Here is a 19,381-nt window from a genome sequence, read left to right as displayed (position 1 = left end):
TATATATCTAATTTACCTACCTCTTGTAATTTAGTTTCCATTCTATCAGCTGAAATCACATTTATAAGACTAATGTCAATTTACAGTAATGGAAGCAGCATGAAGTGGTGTGGCAAACCCTCTTACAAGTTGCAAGTATAAAATATTTTTTAAAACAGTAATTTGAAAGTGGGCCATCTGGTCTCTGTCATAAATAATCAACTCTGCTACTGTAATGTGAAAGCAGTCATAGATGATGCATTTAAAAATGGATGTGACTGTGTCCCAAAACAACTTTTTTATATATATATATAGGTGGCAGGTCATATATGGCCCATAGGCTATAGTTTGCAGCTCTGTCTTAACAGCAACCATTAAAAAACAAACCACAATTAGATATACTCTAATACACTATAGATAAGTCAAAATGGGATACTAAAAAATGTTCGCATAATTCACAGGAAGGCAGAAAAAGGAAAATAGTAGAATAAAAAGCAGAGAGAATAGAAAACAAATACTAAAATGGCAAACTTAAATCCTAACATAAATAAATACTATGGTAGGCTAAACAATGGCTCCTCCAAAGATGTTCATGTCCTAATCCCTGGGACCTGGAACTGTTGCCTTATATAGCAAAAGAGACTTTGCAAATGTGGTCAAGAATCTTGAAATGGGGAGATTATCTTGGATTGTCTGGGTAGGTCCAATGTAACCACAAGGGTCCTTATATGAGAGATGCAGGAGAAGTCACAGACAAAAAAAAAAGACAATGTGATAACGGAATCAGAGGGCTAGAGAAAGATATTTGAAGATGTTATGCTTCTGGCTTTGAAGTTGGAGGAAAGGGGCTACAAACCAAGGTATATAGGTAGCCTCCACAAGCTGAAAAGGCAAGGAAATAAATTCTCCCTTAGAGCCTCCAGAAGGAGCTAGCCCTGTCAAAGCTTGACCTTAATCCAGTGAAACTGATTTCAGACTTTTGGCCTTGAGAACTATAAGATAATATGTTTGTGTTGTTTTAAGCCACTAAGCTTGTAGTAATTTGTTACAGCAGCAATAGGAAACTAACATAATTACATTCAATGCAAATGGTCTAAACATACAAATTAAAAGACATAGACTGACTTTAAATAATAATTTTAAAAACCTCAACTATATGTTGTGTACAGGAACCTCATTTCAAATATAATGATATAGGCTGAGTGTAGTGGCTCATGCTTGTAATCCCAGTGCTTTGGGAGGCTGAGGTGGGAGGATTGCTTGAGGCCAGGAGTTTGAGACCACTCTGGACAACATAGTGAGACCCTGTCCCCCAAAATCCACAAACAAATATAGTGATATAGATAAATTAAGCATAAAAGGATAAACAATAAGAGCTTATGAACCAATAATAGTAAGCTGGAGTAGCTGTGTTAATAATGGACAAAGAAGACTCCAGAGCAAAGAAAATCAGTTGAGACAAAGAGAAACATTAAAGAACAATAACAGGGTTAATTCACCAAGAAGACATACCAGTTCTAAGTGTGTTTGCACTAAACAACACAGCTTTTTAAGATAATGAAGCAAAAACTAACAGGGCCGAAGGGAGATGCAGACAAATTCATACTTAGAGTTGGGTGTGTCTCACCCCTATCTCCATATTTGATAGAACCACTAGACAGAGAATTAACAGAATATAGAAAAATTGAACAGCACCATTAACCAGTGGGATCCAACTGATATTATAGATCACCCAACAACAGCAAGATACACATTCTTTCAAGTGCACATGGAACATCACCAAGACAAACTATATCCTAGGCAATAAAACTGACCTTAACACACTTAAATGAATTGAAATCATACAATGTATGATCTCAGACCATGACAGAACCAAACTAGTTATCAGTAATAGAAAGATAACAGGAAAATCTGGCCAGGTGTGGTGGCTCTTGGCTCACGCCTGTAATCCCAGCACTTTGGGAAGCCAAGGCTGACAGCTCACTTGAAGTCAGTAGTTTGAGACCAGCCTGGCCAACATGGGGAAACCCTGTCTCTACTAAAAATACAAAAATTAGCTGGGTGTGGTGGTGCACGACTGTAATCCTAGCTACTTGGGAGGCTGAAACAGGACAATCACTTTAACTCCGGAGGCAGAGTTTGCAGTGAGCTGAGATTGGGCCACTGCACTACAGCCTGGGCAACAGAACAAGACTCTATCTCAAAAAAAAAAAAAAAAAAGGAAAATTTCTAAACACTTAGAAATGATCAACGCATATCTAAATATTCCTCTAATGAAAGATGAAGTCACAGGGAAATTTGAAAATTTGAACTGAATGAAAATAAAAATATAACTTATTAGCTGGGCATGGTGGCTCATACCTGTAATCCCAGCACTTTGGGAGGCCGAGGGAGGCAGATCACCTGAGGTCAGGAGTTCAAGACCAGCCTGGTCAACATGGTAAAACCCCCGTCTCTACTGAAAATACAAAAATTAGGCGGGTGTGGTGGTGCACACCTGTAATCCCAGTTACAGGGAGCCCCGTGCAGACCCTGTTTTAATGTCCTTTTGGCAGCAGACTGTTGTTTTGTACCATACATTCAGATCTCTAAGCCAGTGTAGAATCCATCATGGTTTGGTGTGGCCCGCCTGGGACTATGATATTGGCATAGTTTTTGTGTGTGTGTGTGTGTGACATTCATGTTTTGTGATGTTCATTCCTTTCTCTGAATCCTGTCATTGTGTTCTTGCAGCTGTGTGACATGAGTGGTGCAGTTTTGGATATGTGTGAGGGGGATTTTCAGGGTAAGCTGGCCCTGGCCTTGCCCCTCCACCCCGATAGCTAGCCAGGCCAGCTGCCCAATCCTCCCCTCCGCTCCTCCTCTCTGCATGTGGCTCAGGCCATCCGCATGGCTGCTTCGTTCTCCAGCCTTCCCCAGCCTTCCCCAGCCTTCCCCAGCCTTCCCCAGCCTCAGCATGGATGAGTTGATCCATGAGCTTATTTGGCTTTGGGGGATCCCTGGCTTCTTTTTATTTCTTTTCATTAGGAGGAGCTGGGGGAGAACCCAGTCAGCCCCTTTTCCCCACCTTCTCTTTCACTAGAATCACGTCGGTATGTCCACAAGTACCCAGTGTTTAGCTTCCATTTATAAGTGAGAACTTGCAGTATTTGGTTTTCTGTTCCTGCATTAATTCACTTAGGATAATGGCCTCCAGCTGCATCCATGTTGCTGCAAAAGACATGATTTTGTTCTTTTTTGTGCTGCGCAGTACTCCATGGTGTACATGTACTGCATTTTCTTTATCCAGACCACTATTGATGGGCACCTTAGCTAGATTCCATGTCTTTACTATTGTGAATATTGCAAGCACATGTGTCCTTTTGGTAGAAAGATTTGTTTTATTTTGGATATATACCCAGTAATGGGATTGAAACTCTATATTCAATGACATAACATTGGTAGTTTGAAATTGGCCATGGTAGGAGAATTTACGTCATGGAAATCAGCAAACCAGGCTCTACCCACACCCCTGACAGCCAGCAGTTAAACATTTACCATCTCATCACTAGACATATAGGAAAACTTCAAGTATTTGGAAATATACACTTCTAAATAACCCACAGGTCTCCAAGGCAGGCAGATCACTTGAGGCCAGGAGTTCGAGACCAGCCTGCACAAAATGGCAAAACTCTATCTCTACAAAAATTAAAAAAAAAAAAAACAGCCAGATGTGGTGGCATGTCTGTATTCCCAGCTACTAGGGAGGCTCAGGTGGGAGGATCACGTGAGCCTGGGAGGTTGAGGCTGCAGTGAGCCATGATTGTGCCACTGCACTCCAGCCTGGGTGACAGTGAAAGTCTGTCTCAATAAATAAATACATACAGATCTAAATAAATAAATAATCAACCCACAGGTCAAAGAAGAAATCACAAAGCATATTAGAAAATAGTTTGAACTTAATGATAGCAAAACAAAGCAAAATGTGTGGAATTAGCTAAATTATTTTCTAGAGAGAAGTTTATAGCTGTAAATGCTTATATTGGAAAATAAGAGAAGTCTAAAATCAATGATCTAAGATTCTACCTTAAGAAGCTAGAACAAGAAAATCAAATTAAACCCAAAATAAGTAAAAGGAAGGAAATAATAGCCCAGAATAGAAATCAATGAAATAGAAAACAGACAAAAATAGAGACAATCAATGAAACCAATAGCTGTTTCTTTCAGAAGATCAATGAAACAGATAAATCTGATCAGGGAAAAAAAGAAGTCACATTACCAATATCACAAATGAGAGAGAGGACATCACTGAAAATCTTATAAATATTAAAAAGTTAATAAGGAGAAGTTATTAACAACTTAATGCCAACAAATTTAACAACTTAAATGAAATGTATGAATACCTTGACAGACATAAACTAACAAAATGTACTCAGGAAGAAACAATCTGAATAGCCCTATATCTCCTAAGGAGGTTAAACGGGTAATAAAAACCTCTCACAAAGAAAACTTCAGGCCCAAAATGCTTTATTAGTGTATTCTATTAAATATTTAAGGAAGAAATAATTCCAATCATACCACATGTTCAAAAAATAGAGAAAAAGAGAACACTTACAAACTCGTAATTTGAGAACAGTAATCACCCTGGTATCAAAACCAGACAAAGCCATCCCAAAGAAAGAAGAGTACATACAAATAACTTTCATAAGCCTAGACAAAATACTTCTTTATTTATTTAATTTTATTATTATTATTCTTTTTTAAGAGACAAGGTTTTGTTATGTTGCCCAGGCTGGTCTCAAACTCCTAGCCTCAAGTGATCCTCCCACCTCAGCTTCCCAAATAGCTGGGATTATAGGCATGAGGCCCCACACCTGGTTAGACACAATAATTCTTAACAAATATTAGCCAATCAATTTCAGCAACATATAGAAAAGATATATTTAAGCAGGGTTGTAAGATCAGTTTCACATTTGAAAATCAACGTAATTTACCACTGGGATAGCTAAAATTAAAAAGATTGATAAGACAAATTTATAACAAGGATGTGAAGTAGCTGGAACTCTCAAACATTCCTAGTGAGAATGCAAAATGGTGTAACCACTTGAGAAAACTGGTAATTTTTTTCTTTTTTTTTTCATATACTTACATGGCTTTCCAATAAACGGCAATTTTTAAAGGTTATTTTTCTTTTCTTTTCTCTTTTTTTAAGACAGAGTCTCGCTGTGTTACCCAGGCCAGAGTGCAGTGGCAAAATCATAGCTCACTGCAACTTCTACCTCCAAGGCTCAAGCAGTCCTCCCACCTCAGTCCCTCAAGAGTAGCTGGGACTACAAGTGTGCAACACCATGCCTGGCTAATTTTTGTTTTAGTAGAGATGAGGTCTCACTGTGTTTCTCAGGCTGGTCTTGAACTCCTGAGCTTAAGCAGTCCTCTTGCCTCAGCCTCCCAAAGTGCTGGGCTCACAGGCGTGAGTCACCTCGCCCAACTTCTTATATTTATTTATTTATTTATTTATTTAGACAGAGTCTTGCTCTGTCGCCCAGGCTGGAGTGCAGTGGCACCATCTGGGCTCACTGCAAGCTCTGCCTCCCGGGTTCACGCCATTCTCCTGCCTCAGCTTCCTGAGTAGCTGGGACTACAGGCGCCCGCCACCAGGCCCGGCTAATTTTTTGTATTTTTAGTAGAGATGGGGTTTCACTGTGTTAGCTAGAATGGTCTTGATCTCCTGACCTCATGATCTGCCCACCTTGGTCTCCCAAAGTGCTGGGATTACAGGCGTGAGCCACCACGCCCGGCCCCAACCTCCTATTTTTTTAATTGATATATAGTATTTGTACATATTTATGGAGTGATATTTTGTTACATGCCATTTAAAATGTGGAATGCTTCAGGAATCTGTGAGTCATCCTTGTGCAGGGGCCATGCTAATCTTCTCTGTGCTGTTCCAATTTTAGTATGTGTGCTACTAAAGTGAGGACGAAACTGACAAGTTTTGAAATAAGCTTAAACATACATACACATGCCAGCAGTTTCACTCCTATTTTTTTTTTTTTTTTTTTTTTTGAGACGGAGTCTCGCTCTATGCCCAGGCTGGAGTTCAGTGGCGTGATCTCGGCTCACTGCAAACTTCGCCTCCTGGGTTCACGCCATTCTCCTGCCTCAGCCTCCCGAGTAGCTGGGACTACAGGCGCCTGCCACCGTGCCCAGCTAACTTTTTGTATTTTTAGTAGAGACGGGGTTTCACTGCGTTAGCCAGGATGGTACTGGATCTCCTGACCTCGTGATCCACCTGCCTCGGCCTCCCAAAGTGCTGGGATTACAGGCATGAGCCACCGCGGCCTCACTCCTAGATCTTAACCCAACTGAAACAAACGTATCCTTGCAAAGATCTGTATGTAAATGTTTAAATAAAAAGATTTATTTATTTTTTTTAATAACTTAAAATAGGGATCTGTTTGATATTATGACTTGGACTAGCAGCATGGTTGTACTGGGGAGTCACAGTGACAGAAACTGTTTTGTCAGTTTAGCTTATACTCTTTAAATTATTCAAAAATATAAACAAGTCTACCAAACAAGTCTGTCCTTCATGAAATATTTAGGGAATATGTTTCTTATGCTTTGCAAAATGTATCTCTTACAATAATCTTTAAACACCCAATGTAAGAAGTTTTATTTTTCATTAAAATGTCATCTATTTAGGACCAGGAGCTGCATTATCTATTCTAGACAAATTTCTTGAAGAATCCTCCAAACTGCAGTCTGATTCACAAGAACCCATTTTGACTACACAAACTTGGGATCCAAGTATAAGCCAAAAACCATCTAACACATTTATCAAGGAGATACCAACAAAGAAAGGTAACTAGAAATAAAGATTTCCACTTGGAAGAGGGGCATAAGCTAGACAAGGATGAAGACTCTTACGATGATGAAATGGCAATCCTGACTTGTTTGAAGTTGATAACCAGGCTCTGAAATCCAAACTCAATGGTGTAACTCTCTCAGTAAGCAAGGATTTTATATTTAGCTCACAGAAGTAGCCAACTACAGATCTATGATTTCCTAACAGTTCTTCATTTTTAAAAAACATCTACAAACTGTGTTTCACATTCAAGAAGATCTGAATATCTTTTTAAACCTTTTTATTTGGTTGTACTTGCATTTGGAACCACAAGTAGATTTACCTTGAGAACCTTTGAGTGCTCCTTTTTGGGGACCATTGCTAGAGAGCAGTCAATTGCTTTCTAGATTATGATCCCTCTCATGTATTAGATAAGAAGACTCTCCCTGCCAAGTGAGTGTGTCTGAATTTTTTTTTTTTTTGAGGTGGAGTCTTGCTCTGTTGCCAGGCTGGAGTGCAGTGGCGCAATCTCGGCTCACTGCAACCTCTGACTCCTTGGTTCAAGCGATTCTCCTGCCTCAGCCTCCCAAGTAGCTGGGATTACAGGCACGTTCCACCATGCCCAGATAATTTTTGTATTTTTAGTGCAGACGGGGTTTCACTATGTTGGCCAGGATGGTCTCGAACTCCTGACCTCGTGATCTGCCTGCCTCGGCCTCCCAAAGTGCTAGGATTATAGGCGTGAGCCACCGCGCCCGCCCAAATGTGTCTGAATTTCTGACACTTTTTCTGTTATATCCAATCTTCAATCCTTTTAATGTAATATTTTCAGAAGCATCAAAATGTCAAGATTCATCAGCTCTTCTGCATCCCGGCCTTCATTATGGTGTTTCTCAAACTACCACCATCTTCATGGAGACCATACGTTTCTTGATGAAAGTCAAGGCTGTGCAGGTCAGAGTATTTGGAAAAGGGCAAGTAGATGGAAAGATTTTAGCAAACTCTTTATTCTATCCATAATGGTATCTTTCAAGCTTCCATATTTGTGAAACAGAAATCAAATATGCTTTTGAGAGCATACTTTAAGCCCAACGGAAAGAACATCCAAACATGAACCACTCTTTGCACATGGCAGCAGAAGACCTCGCTGCAAGTTCTGCTCCCTGTAGAATACCAACAGAGCTAAATCAGACTCTAAGGCATATGTTGCCTGATATCACTTTATTATGGAATTCATTTTGTGAGTGTTGGGGGTTCACAGGAGCCAAATCATTCCCTTCTTCCCTTCTAGGTTAGATCCAACTAGAAACATACACAGTACTATGTGGGGGAATAAAAATATTAGCTTATTTTTATTGGTAAAACTTGGCTGGACAACATAACTAGCCCCACATTTGACTTACCCATGCAGTCACAGGTAGAGCAGCTGAAGAATTGAAGCCTCCTCTCAGAGAAGAAGAGCATTCTAGGAGGTCTGCCTATCACATGGGAAGAAAGAAGCATATTCATGAGCAAGCAGTAGGAGAGATCAAGACTCAGGAGCCAGGAGTGTTTGGTTTTGATCCTGCCAAGTGCATGCCCTACTCAAGGGCAGGCAAGCTCAAGAAAGGGCAAGAATTATTAACTGGGTGGGATTGAGCCACATTAAGCAGGAGCCTTTAACACATTAACCCTCAGCAAAATAGAAACAGACTCTCTTCTTCCACAGCTAAATAAGTCATTAGCTCCCCCAGGTCAGAGACCCAGAAGGCAGGTAGAAAAAATAGCTGCAGCTGTTCCCTCTAGTATTCTCCTAAAAAGGTGTAAGTATAATGTAGAATTTTCTACATTATAGGCTGAGATGGGAACAGTGGGAGATGAAAAGAAGGATTTACCCTCGACTTAAGAAGTATATCTAACTTTGTTAAATTTGTAGGTCTTATAAAGTGTAAAAAGCAAAGATTTGGCCAGGCATGGGGCTCACCCCTATAATTCCAGCACTTTTGGGAAGCCAAGGCAGGAGGATTGCTTGAGGCCAGAAGGCTGCAGTAAGCAGCCCTGGGTGACAGAGTAAGACCCTGTCTCTAAAAAAAAAAAAAAAAAATACAAAATACAAAAATTGACCCAAACTACAAAACTGGTAAACATAACCAATGTTTGGAGGTGGATCCAAAACAGACATTTATGTTTCTAAGATTTCAAGTCTAGATTGTTAGAAAGGCAGTTTTACCTCACTTAAGTTTCCTTACAATGTCAGCTGCCTGAAAATGTTACCTCCTTTGTAAATGGGGTGGTTGATGATGTGCCTTTGTCTGCTGCATAATACATGCAGTCTAACACTCACCTAGTATGATGACCAGCAAGACCAGAATTGTACAATATTGCAAGTTATTCACTTGGTAATGTCTTCATTTGGTGACTAGGTGAATAGCTGGTAATGGAACTATGAAGTGCAGAATGTTTGTAATTCACCCTTTACCTTTTGAAGTTGAGGATAATTATTTCATTCTGTAATACATTTCGTATTATTTATTATCAGAGACAGAATCCTTCAACCGAAAAAGACGCAATGCAGCCATTTATATGTTCCTTATAATCTGATTATCCTTGCAGTATGTGCACAGAGTGCTTGCACATGAGCTGTTATGCCCTCAAGGAGGCCCCAGCTGTGAATATTACTTGGTGCTGGCCCAAACACACATTCTTAAGAAGGACTTTGCCAAGGCAGAGGAATACCTTCAACAAGCAGCCCAGATGGACTACCTGGTAATGACTTCTGCTAAAGCCTCTTGAGTCTGGAGAAGGGGCTTTATTTAAAGGTGGTGATGCCATATCACACGTAGATTTCTGGTGAACAGAAGGGTGGTCATCAGCTGTCAGTAAACTCATCTCTCTGTACCCTTCCATTTGCTTTTCTTAAGTAATCATGAGTTGGCTGGGCGCGGTGGCTCACAACTGTAATCGCAGCACTTTGGGAGGCCGAGGCAGGCAGATCACGAGGTCAGGAGTTCAAGACCAGCCTGGCCAACATAGTGAAACCCCATCTCTACTAAAAATACAAAAAATTAGATGGACATGGTGGCAGATGCCTGTAATCCCAGCTACTCAGGAGGGTGAGGCAGGAGACTCGCCTGAACCTGGGAGGCGGAGGTTGCAGTGAGCGGAGATTGAGCCATTGCACTCTCCAGCCTGGGCGACAGTGCAAGACTTCATCTCAAAAAAAAAAAAAAAAAAAGTAATCATGAGTTTTGCAAAGAGCAGAGAAAAGGATATCTTTAGCTGATAGTGTTTATTTCAATTTTTCTAGATTTCTTATATTTTCTCATGTGAACAGTATTGGGGTTATGCTTGAATGTTTTTCTTAATATTTACTCCACACCCAAAATGGCTTTGAAGAATGCAAGAAAGAAACCTGAGGGCAGAGCTAGAAAAATGTCTCCTTGTACAATTAAATGGTTATGTTTCTGAGTGCTCTTAGAAAAAGAAAACGGTTGATCTGAAAAAGAAGAGAGAAAGGAAATGGACAATCTATCTAAATTTAAACGTTAAACAAAGATCATCAAGGTACTTTTAAATACTACCTTATCCCATATACTACTTGCTTTTCACTTTCCCAGAACCCCAATGTCTGGGGCCTGAAGGGCCATCTCTATTTTCTGAGTGGAAATCATTCTGAGGCCAAGGCATGCTATGAACGAACCATTAGCTTTGTAATGGATGCTTCTGAGATGCACTTCATCTTCCTGAGACTGGGGCTCATCTATCTGGAAGAGAAAGAGGTGAGGGGTAGAGGATGGGGAATAACCCCGTGGTCTGGGAACTAATTGTAATTCAAGCATTAACATCTATCTGTGTGGACTAAAACTAGTAATATAATAATGACACTTTTACATCCAAAGGTAAAGTGACTTGCCCAACATCAGACAACCAGTAATTAGTGGAAGCAGCATTCAAACTCAGGCAGGCTGAAACCAGAGTCTGTGATTTTAACCATTATGCTACTAAACAGTTCTTAAGAACTCAGTAAATGTTATGCTAGCTAAAATTGTATTCGCAGTAGTAGAAACATCCTTAGCTTGACTTACTTAACAGAAGGTATCATGGGCTTCAAAAGGACTTCTCTCCAAACTTTCTCCTAAACACAAAGGTTTATATTTAATCTAGTTGAGGCTAACCCCATTCCATAGGGCGCTCTGACCTGACCATGGAAGCAGTCCCTCCCCATATTTTGGGAAATATTCCGAGTTCTTTGGAAAAACAAAACTTTCTTTTATGGAGAATTTCAGTACATACAAAGCAAACAGAATAGTAGAATGAAACACCATGGACCCATCATCTCACTATAACAATTATCAACATTCTGCCAAAGGCCTTTTGACTCCCCTGCTTTTGTTTTGACTTTATTCTATTTTTCCTGTCAGAATACCCAGTTGTCTTTTTATTTAATATAAAACAGCAACAGCAACAAGAAATTACGATGCTGTATGATGTTAAGTGGAAAGCTCACATAGGCTTGAGAGAAATCCCTATCCCACTGTAGTGAAGTATATAAGGAGAAGTTTTCTTTCTGATGTCATTGAAAGCTGCATCTTCAGAGCACTGCTGACTTAGGCAGACGCCGGGCAAGCAGGTCTTAGGCTGTTTGCTGAGGCTCAGCTATAGATGTATCTCATGTTGGAGATACAGGACAAGAAATTGTCCCTTCAGGGCTATGTCCTTTGAAAGTTTGTCTTCTGAGTTTTTCTAAAATTCTAAGATCTTTTACAACAAAGGTGTAAAATGATGAGGCTATATCAAGTATACCTTTTAGTCCAGAGATTGTATGTTTGTCATGCCACCACATGATGTTGCATTTAAGTGAAAGGGAGTAATCCATGAAGTGGAGGTGGAATTCAGATAATCATGATGGTTGCCCCCACTTTCAGTGTAACTCCTTGCCTCAACTCTTACAGAGACTATAAATGTCTTTGGAACTACTTCCAAGTGAAAGTCTGCTCTTTCATGTGATCTATCCATCTCCTCTCACCAATATTCTTGCGATAACTCCCTTAAGGTAGACGTCAAAGTACAATTAAAGGGCTTGCTTAACTTAGATTGTTCTGGAGAGCAATTATCAGAGATCCCATGATCATCCCAGCAATATGGGGTTTGAAGCTTCTAGAACAGTAGCTTAGTGGTGCTTTCTTTCTACAGTATGAAAAGGCAAAGAAAACCTATATGCAAGCCTGTAAGAGATCACCTTCATGCCTTACCTGGCTAGGACTGGGAATCGCCTGCTATCGGGTAAGAGGATGAAGGCTTGAGACTAGGGCTGTGGATACAGCTGACCTTGATTCCTTGGCCTTCCAAGCATCCTGGGGGTTTGTGATGACATTGGAATAGCAATCAGGGCTGTCTGCTGTAATGAAAAGTTGTTCTTCAAAGGTGTTCAGTGAACTGAAGGTCACTTAACTAGCTAGAAAAATAAAAGATCTTTTTAAAAAATCCCAGAAAAACCTGAACCAAGAAGCTACATAATAAAAAAAAATTCATGTTATTTGGTATAGACACTCCTTTGTGATATTATCTGTAAGAAAAAGGTGATATGGGAGATGAAGAATCTATTCAAGTCAATTAAAGAAATTGATTGACACTTACTAAGCACTGTGACCCTTTGATATGCAGGAGGAGTTGCTGTAACTTCTGGCAGAAGCTTTTGCTCTGCTTCTCCTAAAAACTCTTTACTTAACCTTCCCTCATTTCCTCCAGTCTTCAAAGAGGCAAACATCCTCTTGTTCCTGCCTAATTTCTTCAGGCATATTATTGATTCCATGTCTCTCCCTTTCTTTGAATAGCTTACTCACTTATTTATTTATTTATTTATTTATTTATTTATTTATTTATTTATTTATTTGAGATGGAGTCTCGCTCTGTCTCCCAGGCTAGAGTGCAGTGGTGCAGTGGTGTCACCTCAGCTCACTGCAACCTCTGCCTCCTGGGTTCAAGTGATCCTCCTGCCTCAGCCTCCTGAGTAGCTGGGATTACAGGTGCCCACCACCATGCCAGGCTAATTTTTGTATTTTTAGTAGAGATGGGGTTTCACCATATTGACCAGGCTGGTTTTGAACTCCTGACCTCAAGTGATCCACCCCAAAGTGCAGGGATTACAGGTGTGAGCCACCTCACTTAGCCCCTCATTGCTGTTTTTCAGCCATAAAGATAATATGTGTTCATTATAGAAACTTAAGAAGAAGCCAGGAGCAGTGGCTCACACCTGTAATTCCAGCACTTTGGGAGGCTGAGGCTGAAGGATCTCTTGAACCTAGGAGTTTGAGAGAAACCAACCTGGGCAACAGAGCAAGACCCCCATCTCTACAAAAACATTAAAAATTAACCAGGCATGGTGGCATGTGCCTGTAGTCCCAGATACTTGGAAGGCTAAGGTGGGAGGATTGCTTGGTGGGAACACAGAAGTTAGAGGCTGCAGTGAGCCATGATTGTGCCACTGCACTCCAGGCTGGGTGACAGAGCAAAACCTCACCTCTAAAAATAAATAGACAAATAGATACAAAATATGAAGAAAACATTAAAGTATCCATAACTCCACAAGTTGGTGATAACCACTGTTAACATTTGAATGCACTTTCCTCCCGTCTTTTTTCATATATATGAAAGCAATTTTAATGTATAAAATGTAAATATTTACTGCTTTGTAACCTTTTTTCTACTTAACAGTATAGTATTGGTATCTTCTTATAGCTCTGTCACCCAAGCTGGAGTGCAGTGGCGCCATCTTGGCTCACTGCAACCTCTGCCTCCTGGGTTCAAGTGATTCTCCTGCCTCAGCCTCCTGAATAGCTGGGATTACAGGCATGTGCCACCACACCCAGCTAATTTTTGTGTTTTTAGTAGTCACAGGATTTCGCCATGTTGGCCAGGCTGGTCTCAAACTCCTGTCCTCAGGTGATCCTCCCACCTCGGCCTCCCAAAGTGCTGGGATTACAGGCGTGAGCCACCGCACCCGGCCTGTGTTTTGTTTTTCACACATCTGTCAGTGAGCCCTTTGAGGGCAGATATTGTATTTTATTTATTTACTTGAGACAGGATCTTGCTCTGTCATCCAGGCTGGTGTACAGTGGCTCAATCTCAGCTCATTGCAATCCCTGCCTCCAGGGCTCGGTTGATCCTCCTGCGTCAGCCTCCTGAGTACCTGGGACTACAGGATTTTATTTTTTTACTCCCAGCATCTAGCATACTGCCCGACACAGAGCAAATCCTTGGCAAATGTAGGTTGATTAAATAATGAATCAATGTCTCAGAGACTTCAAAGTGTGGGCCAAAGTATGGGTGTGGGTGAAAGGCCATCTCTTGTCTTTGGCCTAGAAACCCATTATTTAATTATTTTAAAGCAGAAAAAGTAGGCTGGACACAGGTGGTTCATGCCTGTAATCCCAGCACTTTGGGAGGCCAAGGTGGGCAGATCACTTGAGGCCAGGAGTTTGAGACCAGTCTGGCCAATGTGGTGAAACCCCGTCTGTACTAAAAATACAAAAATTAGCTGGGTGTGGTGGTGGGCACCTGTAATTCTAGCTACTTGGGAGGCTGAGGCAACAGAATCTATTAAACCTGGGAGGCGGAGGTTGCAGTGAGCTGAAATCATGCCATTGCACTCCAGCCTGGGCAGTACAGCGAGACTCTGTCGAAGAGTAGGGAAGGGGAGGGGAGGGAAGGGGAGGGGAGGGGAGGGGAGGGGGGAGGGGAGGGGAAGGGAAGGAAAAGAAAAGGAAAAGAAAAGAGAAAAGAAAAGGGTGGCTGGGGAGGGGAGGGGAGAGGAGAGAGGAGAGGAGAGGAAAGAAAAGAGAAAAGAAAAGAAAAGAAAAAAGAAAGGAAAAAAAGAGCTACTTTACTGGGGAAGGGAGAGCCTTTTGGAATGTTTTACAAAGCAACAAAGCAAACTCACAGTTTTAGGAAGCAGCAACAATTTCCACGTGCGCAGAGCCCAGAGTGCACCCTAGAGTTTCTGAATACTGCATTGATTGCTCGGGATTGGGCTGTTAATAACTGATACTAGGGGAAAGAAAGCTTTCTGGACAATAGTATTTCAACAGGCAAATCAGATTTTTACCTCAAGAAAAGGATGCACAATGTAAAGAAAAAAAACTATAAATGTATCTGACAGCCCACTGTGTGTGGAGAAATCACTGAATGATGCACACATGAGAGTGAGTTCCTGTGGATTTCCAACCTTGCACCTGAAACTCCATGGTTTATAGATGTTCTGATGGGACTGCTGTAGAGGGAAGGAAGAAAGGGGTATAAGTTAAGAGCTTACTAGGCAGGGCTTCAGAATCCCCGACCTGGCTTTTTAATCAGAGCTCTTCTACTTTTAATTGGTTCATATATTGAACCACCACATAAGATTTCCTTTGAAGAAAAGAGTTCTGATGCTAAAAATATTAAAAAGTTGAAAACCATTGGTATAGGTCATATACACCAGTATTATTGGGACATAGTGGTTTCAGCTAAGCTAACTCACATGTCTCATTTTTCTGTCAAGCTGGAGGAGCTCACAGAGGCTGAGGATGCTCTTTCTGAAGCCAATGCATTGAACAACTACAATGCTGAAGTATGGGCATATCTGGCTCTGGTCTGCCTGAAAGTGAGTGTTTATTGTCCTTACACAATGCCCTTTTAGGGCACAGAGGTGAGGGGTCAAGTAAGCAAGGGGCAGCAGATGGCCATTAATGCATGGTAGCTGAAATCTGATAAGCTCTAGGTGTAATCATTATGCTGATGACAAAGGAAGGGCCAAGTCTGGGCAGGCTGTACTTGGAACATGCTTAAAAATAATATATTTAGGTGTGTTTCTCTGGAAAGGAAGTTCTAAAAATAGGAGCAATATTGTATCACAACATAAACTAGGTCACAGATTGATGAAGGAGATGTTCTACTAGTGTTTCTGAATCATTTCTTCCCATTGAAATGCTGGCTGAGGGTGCTTGTCCTTGATTTAGATGGGATATTGGGTGGAGGGTAATGTGGGAGTTCATGATAGGTGCTTTACCTATTAAAAATAACTCTCCCATAGTTAGACTTAAATAACTTGCGTATCAGTCTAAGATCACATTGGGAATAACGACAGTAGCCCTCAGTTTTCCACTGGACAGTATGACACCAAATTGGCAGGGAGTATTATTATAAGAGAAATGAACAAAACAAAAATTACTAGATTTTCTCTTTAGTGTAAATATCCCAAATATCAACATTTTAAAAATACCTGAGGTCTGGCCGGGTGTAGTGGCTCACGTTTGTAACCCCAGCAATTTGGGAGGCTGAGGCAGGTGGATCACTTGAGCCCAGGAGTTCAAGACCAGCCTGGGGAACATGGCAAAACCCTGCCTCTACAAAAAATTAGCCAGGAATGGTGGGGAGCGCCTGTGGTCCCAGCTACTTTCGAGGGTTGGGGTGGGAGGATCCCTTGAACCTGGGAGGCAGAAGTTGCAGGGTGCTGAGATTGTGCCACTGCACTCCAACCTGGGTGAGAGTGAGACCTCGTCTCAAAAAAAAGAAAAAAAAAGAAAATAAATAAAAAGAGTTCTTACCCCAGCTCTCCCCTACCTAGCTCTAGGATCTGAGGCAAGTCACCTAACTTTATTGGGCCTCAATTTCCTCATCTTTAAACTAAAAGGGCCAGTATGGAAGACCATAATATACTTCTCTTAGAAATTGATAAGTCAAATAGGAAAAAAAATAGGATATATATACAGATGTATAACCCATTCAACAGGTTTGAGTTCAAACACCAATGTAGAACTCTTCACTTAACAATGAGAGGACACATATTCTTTTCAAGTACAAATGAGTTATGTATAAAGGTTGACCACATGCAAAACCAGAAAGAGGGGTTCAACAAATACATACAGATCACATGGCAGTAAAATTATAAATCAACAACCAAAATAAAGCCCAAAAGACTCATATACCTTTGGAAACTGAAAACATGCTTGTAATTAATTAATAAGTCAATGAAGAAACCTTGTGACACTTCAAATATGAAATCTTCTGTGCTAGGTAGAATTCTAAAGATAGCCCCCTCCCCTAAGATTAATCTATTAAACACTAATGTAGGTACTGCTGTAAAATGATTTTGCAGATGTAAATAAAATACCAAATCAGTTGACATTAAAATACAGAGATTATCTGGGTGGACCTGACCCAGTCAGGTAAGTCTTCTAAAAGCAGAGAGTTTTCTCTGGTGGTGGGGGCAGAAAGGATGTCAGATTTGAAACGTAAGAATCATTCAGTATAGCATCTCTGGCTTGAATATGGAGAAGGACCACATGTCAAGGAATGTGGGTGGCATCTAGAAGCTAACAGCAGCCCCTGCTGAAAGCCAGCAAGGAAACAGGGACCTTATAGGAACCTACAAACACAAAGCACTGAATTCTGCCAACAAACTGAATAAGCTTGGGAGTACATTCTTCTCCAGAGCCTGCAAATAAGAACTCAGCATAGATGACACCTTGATTTTGGCCTTGTGAGACCCTAAGCAAAGAACTAGTTGAATAATGTCAGGCTTCTGATCTATGGAAAATGTGATATGATAAATGGGTGTTATACACAGCAGTAGAAAATTAGGCCTTATAGTAGATTTTTATAATAATGGTCCTCATTTAATTATGCTGTCATGTCCACATCCTTTGCAATGTTATGTTGCCATTCACTCCCATCAAGAGACGGAGTCTCTTTCTCATTTCTCCACCCCCTTGAATCTAAGCTAAACTTGTGACTTTCCCTGACCAGTAGAATATGGTGGAAGTGACATCGTGTGAATTCTCAGAGGTTAGGCTTTTAGAAGCCTTCAGCTACCACTCTTGAAACTCTGGGACCACTGTGCTGTGAAGAAGCCCAGTTTAGCCTATAGAAGGCTATAGTAGCCCACATGGAAGAGAACTGAACCACTCCAGCCAACAGCCAACATTAACTGCTATTTGAGTAAGGTTTTCTTGGATCCTTCAGTCCTAGCCAAATTGTCATATGACCTCAGCTGCATGAGTGATCTCAGGGAAAACCAGCAAAACAGCCCAAATTACCTGTAGAATTTTGAGAAATAACATATTATGTTTTAAGCCATTAAGTTTTGGGTTGGTTTGTTATACTTCAGTACATAACTGAAATGAGGCTGAATAAAAACAAAGCCAATATATATTAGAATTATGGGATAAAATTAAAGCAATAAATAGAGGGTAATTTATAGCCTTAAATACATATGTTAGAAACAAAGATTGAAAATCAATGAATTAATTATTTAAATAAATAAAGTAGTAAAGGGAAAGCAAGGAAACTCAAAGAAATGATAATTGAGAAAATGATAAGGAGTAGAAATAAATGAAAATTTCAACAAGGACAAAATAGGATTAACAAAATTATGAGCTGTTTTTTGCAGAGACTAGTGAACAGACAAACCTCTTGCATGACTAAGAATTTTGTTTAAAATGGAAAGACACAAATAATATTAGCAGCGAAATGGAGACTAAATTAAAATCATAGGCTATTTTTATTCTATTAATTATTTTAAAAACTAAATCATTGGCTAAAATTAACACCCATTCATGACTTTTTAAAAAAGCAAACTAGCTTTTTTAAAATCTGAAACTACATGTCCCAAAATCTAAACTATTATATGAAATGGTGAAAAGTTAGAAGCATTCCTTTTGAAGTCAGGAACAAGATAAGGAAAATGTTATCGTCACTTCTACTTGAAACTATACTGGAGGTTCCATTAAGGCAATAACACATATACATACACACATAAAAGAAACTGAAGGTAAAAGGATTAGGTAGGAACCCAAGAAAATTTACAAGCAAACTGAAATATGTAATAAAAGAGTTCACTACTGAAATGGTAGATAAAAAACTAACAATGATGGTTACTAGTCAGGGCAGTCATTGGGGAACAGGGTGTATAGGCAGACGGGTGGAAGCAAAACTCATTGTATGCTTTATTATATCCTTTTGACTTTTGAATAATATAAATTTAGTCAATGAAGATTAACGCAAAGTGGATGGACAAAGTTGCTGGATAAAAATCAATATAAAAATCAATGTCATCAAAATCAGGAACAATCAATTTGAAAGTCTGATTTTTAAAATCCCATTCAAGACCTGTGTGGGGAAAATCATAAAACTTTATTGTAAAAGAAAATCTAATAGAAAGATATACCATGTCCATGGGCAGGAAGTTCTGATGACATAAAGATGAAAGTTTTCCCTAAGTTAATATCTAAGTTTAAGGCAATTCCAATAAAAATAATAACATAAGATTTTCAAGGAACTTGATGAGATAAATCCTAAAATTCACTTGGTTGAATAAAGGCCAAAAAAAAAAAAAATAGCTATGACAGTATGAAAGAAAGAGTAAGAGTGGCTTTCCTATTAAATATCAAGCCTTATTATGAAGCTGCAACAATTAACACTGAGTGCTATTAGTGTAAGAGTAGGTAAGTGAAACAATTGGCAGACAGAAATAGACTGACATATATATGGAAACTTAGGTTTTGAGTAGATGGTATTTAAAAGTAATTGGAGTTTTCTAGAAATTTACCATGATGCGCTTCC

At 40.0% G+C, this 19,381-nt stretch overlaps 1 protein-coding gene and 1 non-coding gene across 3 annotated transcripts in view; one reads left to right on the top strand and one right to left on the bottom strand.

Annotated features, from left to right (window-relative positions):
• CFAP70 (cilia and flagella associated protein 70) overlaps positions 1 to 19,381 on the top strand; it is a 105,383-nt gene that overhangs the window by 74,105 nt on the left and 11,897 nt on the right. The window contains exons 21-26 of one of the 2 annotated variants that reach the window (XM_055092975.1): positions 6,664 to 6,822; positions 7,638 to 7,759; positions 9,398 to 9,550; positions 10,402 to 10,563; positions 11,978 to 12,067; positions 15,321 to 15,422. In XM_055092975.1, coding sequence (XP_054948950.1) covers positions 6,664 to 6,822; positions 7,638 to 7,759; positions 9,398 to 9,550; positions 10,402 to 10,563; positions 11,978 to 12,067; positions 15,321 to 15,422 — 788 coding nt within the window. The remainder of the gene's footprint in view (positions 1 to 6,663; positions 6,823 to 7,637; positions 7,760 to 9,397; positions 9,551 to 10,401; positions 10,564 to 11,977; positions 12,068 to 15,320; positions 15,423 to 19,381) is intronic. The other variant, XM_055092977.1, reaches the window with a different exon arrangement.
• LOC112441041 (U6 spliceosomal RNA) lies at positions 5,833 to 5,939 on the bottom strand. The gene has a single exon (XR_003029024.3). It is a non-coding gene; the product is annotated as a U6 spliceosomal RNA (small nuclear RNA).

This window comes from Pan paniscus, chromosome 8 (genome assembly GCF_029289425.2).
Source record: "Pan paniscus chromosome 8, NHGRI_mPanPan1-v2.0_pri, whole genome shotgun sequence".
NCBI lineage: Eukaryota > Metazoa > Chordata > Mammalia > Primates > Hominidae > Pan > Pan paniscus.
Note: the sequence above shows the minus strand (reverse complement) of the source record. Positions and strands in the feature narration are given on the sequence as shown.